Source organism: Gregarina niphandrodes, assembly GCF_000223845.1.
Source record: "Gregarina niphandrodes unplaced genomic scaffold scaffold00001, whole genome shotgun sequence".
Lineage (NCBI taxonomy): Eukaryota > Apicomplexa > Conoidasida > Eugregarinorida > Gregarinidae > Gregarina > Gregarina niphandrodes.
The window spans coordinates 431308-440473 of NW_011645773.1; the positions used below are offsets into that span (position 1 = coordinate 431308).

The 9166-nt window shown below is 51.4% G+C and overlaps 3 protein-coding genes across 3 annotated transcripts; all 3 read right to left on the bottom strand.

Moving 5' to 3' along the window:
- Positions 1-293: 293 nt before the first annotated feature.
- On the bottom strand, positions 294-1412 carry GNI_006090 (hypothetical protein; the record flags this gene model as incomplete). Its single annotated transcript, XM_011130329.1, has 1 exon — positions 294-1412. One exon carries the CDS (start codon positions 1410-1412, stop codon positions 294-296), a length of 1119 nt encoding a protein of 372 aa, XP_011128631.1.
- Positions 1413-1997: 585 nt separating this feature from the next.
- Positions 1998-4703, bottom strand: GNI_006100 (hypothetical protein; the record flags this gene model as incomplete). Its single annotated transcript, XM_011130330.1, has 1 exon — positions 1998-4703. The coding sequence occupies one exon, from the start codon at positions 4701-4703 to the stop codon at positions 1998-2000; it is 2706 nt and encodes a 901-aa protein (XP_011128632.1).
- Positions 4704-5737: 1034 nt separating this feature from the next.
- Positions 5738-7847, bottom strand: GNI_006110 (hypothetical protein; the record flags this gene model as incomplete). Its single annotated transcript, XM_011130331.1, has 2 exons — positions 5738-5953; positions 6039-7847. 2 exons carry the CDS (start codon positions 7845-7847, stop codon positions 5738-5740), a joined length of 2025 nt encoding a protein of 674 aa, XP_011128633.1.
- Positions 7848-9166: the final 1319 nt, after the last annotated feature.

Here is a 9166-nt window from a genome sequence, read left to right on the forward strand (position 1 = left end):
CCCCCCCCTCCAGTGGGTGTATTAACACATACCCATTCCATACCCCGTTCAGTGGGTGTACCAGCAAGTGAGGAATGCACATATCGCTGTTATGGAATTTTATGTGAGGCAGATGGCCGGAATGGTGTTGTTAGCTTCATTTAACTTTTCTCATCACGCCTTTGCGAGGACACGTAACGAAGTCAAAACAAGATAGCGGGCGGACGGTGGTCGTGCGTGTGTATCTGGGTCATGACCTGAGTCATGATGCTGGGCGGTAGGTCTCCTTGAAGCTGTTATCCGGTCCCGGCAGTCTAAGCCTCAGCAGTCTGAGCCTCAGCAGTCTGAGCCTCAGCAATGTGAGCCACAGCAATCTGAGCCTCAGCAGTCTGAGCTTGTGGGTTGGGAAGTTGACCGAAAAAGTCGTTGCCTTCGGATTCGGCTCTATGGTAGACCGTGCCGGTGCGGTAGACGTATGGTAATCCGGACCGGGAGCAAAAGCAGCGGAAGACATAAGGACAGCTAAGTTGCACGGCGTTAAGGAAACAGGCGAAGAAGCACGTGTCTGAAGTGGTGATGGACCCGCGGATGGGTATAAGCGAGGTTGCAAGATGGGTGATCCTGTTGAAGCGTTCCGGTCCCCAGAAGTTGCGCAGATGTACAGCGAGTGAGATGCTGAAGTCGTCGACACGAGACCAGTAGTAGTCTTGGCTTCTCAAGATCTTTCGGAAATTGCCGTCGCCAATGCGAGTTTTCAGCAGCCAGTTAACCGCTTGAGAAATTGTAGAGATCACCTGTCTGCCATGTTCAGTGGTGGCCGGAAGACCGACGAAGTTCCGTGCCACATTATTGTCAAACAATAATGCTTGGCTCTTTATGTCCTCGTCCGCACACGCGTGTGCAGTCTTTTCCAGCCACTTAAAAATTACACGACTATCTCCAAAAGTCTGCAAAACCTTCGCGAGATACCATTCGTTCGTCATTCCAACCGGTCGACCGAGCAGTGCTTTGCAACGCTCAAGCAGCTGCAGCATTCGATTACGATCTAGTCCGTTATAAAACACCTCTGCCAATCGGGCCCAGCGCCACCGACAACTCCCCCTTAATTGAGCAGTCTCCATCGTAGGCTCACGACCTGAAAGCCTGGCCGCACTCAACACCCGGTTGCTCAAGGCCTTAAGACACCTGTCCGGTCGTCGCACTCTGTACAACTGCTCCTTCTTCGCAAACGTTTTTATAACATCAGCAACAAAGTCTTCAGCTTCCCGCACACGATAATCCACAGAATTTTCCGCAATTTCCAGACGACCCGAGGGCGCCAATTGGCACGACCCAGCCGGCTCCAATCTGCTTCCTGCTCCGCTGTCCAGAATACTCAACAGAATGACCTGAACGGCCGCCCGTCCGGCTTCACTGCTCGTATTCGCTTTCATAATGAGAGAACCTCCTGTGACCTTTTTTTCCTGGTGACGGTTATTATCTTCCGCAATTATTCTTGTCGTTGGGAAAGAACTCAGACACAAATTTGTTCGGCTGGGAGAGGCCTCGTGGGAAGGAGGGAGACCTCTTTGGGTTGGTAACATTCTGGATTCCTGGCTTCAACCCCGTAAAAACGTCCATCTCCCTATGATGCGCTGCAAACACGAGCGCGTTGTCCTCGATGTCTTTTATGTCCCAAAAAGACGTTCGGACTGGGACCAACTCAGGCAAGCAACAGCACCAGCAATCAGCGGTGCGTTCCCAACGCGAGGTACTGGTCTCGCGGCATTAAAGCGGACAGCGAACGGGGCTGGAGATGTTGGCCGTGTTGTGTCGTACTGGTCTGTTGCTGACGTGGTGCTGTCTGCGTCGTATGAACAATCCTCAGTGTTGCCCGAAGCTTCGGACCAGAAGAGTACAGCTAAAAATGTACTGAAAAAAGAGTAACGGGGCGAGAATGCAACGGGCCAGAACACTACGGCTTACACGGCACATGGCGGCGGTTAAATCACCGGCCGAGACCGAGCGCCACGAAGTCGTTACGAAGATTTGCCCCTCTTCTCTTCAGGACACTCAGTGTCCTCGACGCCGTGTCGTTTCCGCAGACCCAGATCGGCGTATGAGGCACAGAGCGCCTTCTCCACCTCTTGTGAGCCCCACTCGCGAAGGGCCGCTGCATAATGCATGGCTGAGCGAGACGCTGCTTCGTGCGAAATTTCTGACAATGTTACAATGGAATGACCGACCATCGCGCGCGTCCCCGGAAGTGCCACAAAAGGTGTCACCGGAGCTGCTGGCGTGCACACTACGGGACCGACAGTTGCCAGATCGGCAGCTACCGGAGGTAGCTCGACGCGGTAATCGAGATGAGGGGCGTATGAAGCTGTTTCGAAATCGGTTACGTGCTGCGAGAGCACATCGGGATGTGACTCCATATCCAGAGCCTTGAGGTCCTTGGTCGTAATGGTTTCCCAATTGGGTGGCAGGTGTCCGAAGAACTCGGGGCCTTCCTCTTCGAATCGCTTCTGTGTCCTTTTTTCGGTGAAGGAAAAGCCAGCCGTGCTACAGAGCACGCGATAGTGCTTTGGACACGAGCCCAAAACACCACGTAAGAAGCAGCCCAAGAAACATGCATCTGAGATTTCCTTGGCAGTTACGGGAAGCAGTGTCCTAGCAAATTTAGCTACATTCCTAAAGCGTTCGGGACCCCAGAGCCTGAATAGAAATGCAGTCAGTTCAATAGTTTCAGTGCTGATACCACCGTTCCAGTAGTCTTTCTCCGCGATGAGCTTAAAATAGGGTTCGCGCAGTCTTGTCTTAAGTAGCCAAGACATAACCTGACAAACCGACCAAATTATCAGCTTGCTATTTCCGTTCGTTTCCGGCAGTCCACAGAAGTGACGTTCCATCACGATGCCATCCAAGTTGAACATGAATTTTGAAAATTTAGGATGGACATGATGGTCAATTCCATACTTTTCACAAAAGGAACCCACACTCGCACCTGGCATTAATTTCTGAATGATCTTAGAGAGATACCATTGTTCGCTCATTCCAGCGGGTCGAGGCACTATGGTCGTGCACATTTCAAAGAGCGCCATTAGTCTTTTGTGATCTACCTGTTCATATAGGTCTCCCGCAAGTTTAGCTCTCCGCCATCCAGTTTTGGAACTCAAACGCGTGGCAAGCATCTTCCCCTTGGAAGCTGTCCGTTCAAGGATGCGCAAAAGACTCTCAAGTGCTCTTGTATAACCTTCGGTCTTCTTTCCTAGTGACGACTCACCGACTTTGTTTCTGAACCCTTGTATCAAGTCAGCAATAAAATTTTGAACTTCTTCCACACGGGCATCCACAGGCTCTCCAACTGTAGCCCCTGATGGAATGTCACTAACCGACGGAACGTTACTAACCGTCCTGTTGCTGACGCCACGGAACGACGGTCCCGCCTGCTGGTCCAGAGAGACTGTAGTTAACCCCCCTAGTGCTAAGACGGAATGGCTGAGCCTCGCAGGCGCCACCAGAAGCGTCTTCGAATGTCGCTGCGTCTTCGAACACGGCTGTGCTCCACCTATCGGATTAGCAGCTACCTCAGGTCGGCACATCTGATGGGTATCTGCCACGTGTCGGGCACGGCGCTCTTTAACTGCGGACACCCCCAAGGGATTCGTGGACAAGGGATTCGTGGTATGCATTTCGGGCCCGGCTAGACCTTGATCTGCCAGAGTCCTCCCATCTACCGTTGCAAATCCTATCAACGAACATAACGCTCTGAACTCGGCAGCACAACTCCTGGCGACGGCTCCGAGAAAGCGCTCGAAGAAGCACGTGTTTGTCAGGGAAGTAGCACCCTCAACTGGAAGCAGCTCCTTAACAAGTTCGGCCATTTTCAGAAATCGCTTCAAACCCCACATGTGGCGAAGATATTGTGCCATCTTAATAGAGGTATTGTCGGTGCGTAGCCACTGCTTCTTGCCCTCTTGTGACGTTCCTATAATGCCATAAAACCGCCCTTCCTTATTCTTCGTCTTTAATAACCAGTGAGCAATTCGGGAAACAGAAAATATGACCTTACGGTCTGCTTCAGTCGTTGTCGGGAACCTAACGAAGTGGCGTTGCATCACCATATCGTGAAGGAGCAGGCCACACTTATAACTTTGGTCGAGTTTAACTCCGACACGCTTCATCAAGGTCTCGATACTGTCCGGACGCACACCTCTTTGGAGGATCTTCGCCAAATACCACTGGTCGGTCATTCCTGTGGGCCGACTCACAAAGCGTGTGCACTTCTTGAGCAGTCCCTGCATTATTCTGCGGTCCAGTCGGTCGCACAGCTCTCCAGCCGCTGAGGCCCAGCGCCACGCCGTGCACCGACGCGTTTCAGATTCACCGAAGGCCATTCTCGATGCAAGTCTCGCTGGACGCAGAATGCGCCCTTCAAGGCGACCTATAATCTTCGCGCTTTGAAGGGCGTCTACACTGCTCGGAGTCTTTTCCTGCGCTTCAATCCGTTGGTCGAAATAATCTCGTACAATGTCATCAACAACTTCTTGAATTCTCAGCAGGCCGCCATCGGCAACGGTTGTGCTGTCACGGAAGGATTTGTCAGCAATACCCACCGGTCCCCTACCCCGTTCGGGGACGCCACAGGAAAGCGACGGGGAGTCACAAGAGGGCCCCACGAAACCAGTCAGGAACACATGGACCGGAAACGGGAGCCCGACACCTCGGCTCTTAGTAGTCTTCATAGTAAATAAAATTGGCCCATGAGAAACCGACAATAGCCTTTGACAGATTCTGAGTCGTAGAACTACTCAGCTACATGCCTGAGGGAGCCTCGACTACTGTCTTCTACGCAAGGTCGACAAAGACGTCGAGCTACAAATCCGGTCAGCTTTAAGCATCTTTCACTTCAAGACCTAATTGACAGAATCAAGGCCATCCACGGTGCCCGTCAGCTCGTTGGCCCACATTCGATATTCTGTATAGGTCTATTTTGGTATAAATGTCTTCTCTGCCACAGTCGGTATTCTGCTTGGTCGGTTTGCATTATTAAAGTGGTGTTCGTTGGATTAGTTTTCGGTAGTCGTTCTATTTTGTCCGCAGTTGTCTTTTAGTGTTCGTTCGTTGTCTTTTGGTGCTAGGTTTAATGCTCTACCAAGATATATCTTCCGCCCCCCCCGCTTGGTGCATCACTTCTGCAATGCACGTAAAACGGCCTGTTCTTGTCGTATTCCAAAAACAACAGCCGACTTCGAACCGCCGACCTTCAGCTGACTCCAGTTACAAAACTCACACAGACGGCTACGTTGGATGGTTAACGATGCCCGCAAGAGAATGGGTATTGGCACTTTCTCGAACCAAAAAGGTGATTGTTCTCCAGCTTTTTGGGAGTATGCATTTGGCGATCACAAGCCCCCCCTACCCCTCTTCCCCCCAGGACACTCAGCGTCCTCGACTCCGTGTCGTTTCCGCAAACCTAGATCGGCGTATGAGGCAGAGAGCGTCTTCTCCACCTCTTGTGAGCACCAATCGCGAAGAGCCGCTGCATAATGCATGGCTGAGCGAGACGCTGCTTCGTGCGAAATCTCTGACAACGTAAAGACGGAGCGGTTGGCCATAAAAGGCGTCACTAGTGGTGTTGATGGTATCCAAGAGATGGGATCGATTGTTGTCTTGGGTTGTGGTTCCAACTGTGGGACTAGTTCGTTGCGTGGGTGGGAATCTGAGTTTGTGACGGGAAGCCGAGGGGTACTAGGACATGTTTGGTGGGTAGAGGGGTTTAGTTGACGGGTAGGTGTGCCTGCAGGGGTTTTTGTTGAACAGGGAGAGGTCCGGGTGGGATGTGGGCGATTGGTGTCCGGTAGCCGTCCGAAAAACGCATCGCCTTCGTCTTGTACTTTCCGTTTTCGGCTTTTCGTGTCGGATTGCATACCGGAGTCAAGACCAAGATGATGGCGCAAGTGCCCAACAACTTTGCTGCCGCTCCCACGTATTGCTTGAAGAACACAGGCCAAAAAACATGGACCAGACATGTTTTTGGGAAGCTTCCAAAGAAGCAGTTTTTCAACAAGTCGATTGACTTGTTGTAAGCGTTCAGGGCCCCACAGATTGAATAGAACCGCTGCTAGTTCGATGGAGTTATCGTCGATTCCAGCATTCATGTACCGTGTTTGTTTGCCAGAAATCTTATTGGAGCGTGCCTTTATCATCCAGGAGACGACATGAATTACTGTCCAAATGGTCAGCCTGTCGGATTCTGTAGTTGTTGCAGGCAAGCCTACGAAGTGACGGGCCATAACAATGTCAGGCAAGATCATGCCAGCAAATGTCCTCTCGTCTGGGTTCATTATGCGGTCTACAAGAGAACTCGAAGCAGCTCTTCGACGTCCTGCGAACGCCTGAAGAAGTTTCGTCAAGTACCACTGGTCCGTCATTTCCTCTCGACCACCGAAATGTGTTTGGCAGCTATCAAGCAATTCGAGGATTCTACTGCGATCCAATCTGTTGTATAATGCTCCTGCCACCCTAGCCCACCGCCATGTGCCGTGATGTGACGGCGTCGTTATGTTCTGCCCATGAGAGAGAATATTCTCTACGATAGTCATTATTTGGGAGAGGGAGGGTTCTGCAAGTGTGCTCAATGGCGCTGTACTCGGTCCCTCCACCTTGCAAAAATCCTGTATCATTTCAGCAACATATTTCTGAGCTTCTTCCACATTGGCATCCACCCCTTGCGGAGCTTGGAGTTCTTCAGTTGTAATAGCCTCCGGGGGACCCCCGGCCTCTTTCTCGAGTCTGGTTATTCGCTCGACAAAGTCCTTGTGTTGGTCCTCCAATACCCACACACGATTCTTACCCTCTGGGACAAATCCAATTTGCGAACAAAATGTTTGGTACTCTGGTGTATTTGTTCGAGCTATAGCTCCTACAAAACACCAAAAGAAGCACGTCTCAGGCATGGAGGCACCAACCTCGACAGGAAGCAGTTGTTTAGCAAGTTGACTAATTCTCCCAAAGCGCTCGGCTCCCCACAGGTCCCAAAGAAACCGCGTTAGCTTAATAGAGAAATCGTCGATACGTCCCCAGTGGTACTCGCCAGCTGTCCCCGATCCTAGAACTTTCCGGAATCGACCCACTTTACCTTTCGTTCTTAGCAACCAGTAAGCAACGTGAGAAATTGAGAAGATCACACGACGGCCCGCTTCGTTGGTTGCCGGGAAACGGACGAAATGGTCCGCCATAATCATGTCGGGAAGGAGCATAGTACATTCAAAACCCTCATCGCATTCCACTCCTACGTTCTTCATCAGTCTTTTAATGCGTCTACTGTCCAAACACCTTTGGAGGATCTTCGCCAAATACCACTGGTCGGTCATTCCCGTTGGCCGACTCACAAGGAGTGCACACTGTTTCAGTAACGCCACCATCCTGTCACGATCCAGTCGCTCGTACAACTCTCCGGCTACTCCGGCCCATTGCCATGAACAACATGGACGCTTTCCGGAAGTACCAAAAGTCATGCCTGGATTGGATCCTACGGTCACCAATCTCTGTTCGAGGGTACGCATGCAGCGGTCCAAGCTGCTCTGGCCGACAGTCTTTATCTCCGGTGCAGAACCCTTAACGTCTTGGTCGAAATAGTCTCGTATCATATCAGCAACAACTCCCTGAACTCTTTTCAGGTCGCCATACGGGATAGCATTTGATTCCCCGTCAACAACCAACGTGACATCGGGACCCAGGTTCACACCGGGACGTCTAGAAGTCCGTGGGGAAACCGAGCCAGACACGAGGTCGCAAGAGGCAGCACCCACCTCATTCCCGAAACCACTCAGCAAAACATGAACCGACAGCGAGAGCTCCAGACATCCACTCTTGTTGGCCTTCATAACGGTAATAAAATGACTATATGTCACGGGTCATTTTATTACTACCATCATGCAGCCCAAAGGACCGGTACAAAGCATCCTGGCACTTCACAGCCACGATTAAGCACAAAACAAGTTCGCCCAAGTTCACAACCGACCCGTCCTTCTCTCTCTTTAGTTATGCCAGCCATAACCCCCCCCCCCTCTACACCCATTTGCCAGCCCACACACATTTGTCAGCCCACACACACATTTGTCAGTCCACACACCATTCGTCAGCCCAAGTCATTAGGCTCACAGGCGGTACAATACATAACCAATTCGGTTCCGAGTTACGACTAAAATTTAGCTTGGTGTATCTCAACGAACTTTCCTCCTTCGCCGACATCGGCAGCTACCGTGAGTCGGGAGCTACCATGAGTGAGGTGCCTTGTTCTTCAACAGGATCAACACAGGAGAGAACTAACCAACCAACAGGTTGCTCGAGTCAATCAACACCTGATAACAAGTTGCTCGAGCCTAGCCAAGCTCTCGAAAACATCGCCCCTCCAGTGTCCACATCCACAGCCTCTTGGGGACTTTAGAAATTAAATCCAATTCTCGAACACAACCTCCCACAATCCACACCATTTCTTCGAGCAATGGCTCCGAGAAACCCCGCCGAAAAACACCCATCCGGCGTGGAGGCGCAAACCTTGACTGGAAGTATCTCCCTAGCAAATCGGGCCATTTTCCCAAACCGTCGGTCCCCCACAGGTTCTGAAGAAACCATGACATCTCGATAGAAAGATCATCAATTGACCGCCACTCGTGTTCGGCGTTGTTCTCTAATGCTAGAATTAGGCGGTACCATTTTTCTTGGCTTTCAACAGCCAAGAAATCTTCTTGGCTGTTGGAAATTGAGAAAGCCAAGCTGGTCGCATTTATTGAGCAAGAGGCAGGTCCCACTTTGACCCCTAGAGGTAGCTCGGAGACAATGGCGAAGGAACAGAGTTACCAGTCCCTAGAGTTACGACTGGAAATTTTGCTCTCTTTCCCCCAGGACATTCGTCATCCTCGACCTTGACTCCGGTCCGTTTCCGCAGATCCAGAGCCGCGTAGGACGCACACAGCATCTTCTCCACCTCTTGTGAAGTCCGTTCGTGAAGGGCCTCTGCGTACTGCATGGCTGAGCGAGATGCTTCTTCGTGGGAAATCTCCGACAACGTAAAAACGGAGTGGGGAGCTTGGTGGGATGCAGTTATTGCAGGTATTGATGTTGTCAGTTTTGACACTACCGGGTGGGGTGCTGACACTACCGGGTGGGGTGCTGACACTACCGGGTGGGGTGCTGACACTAC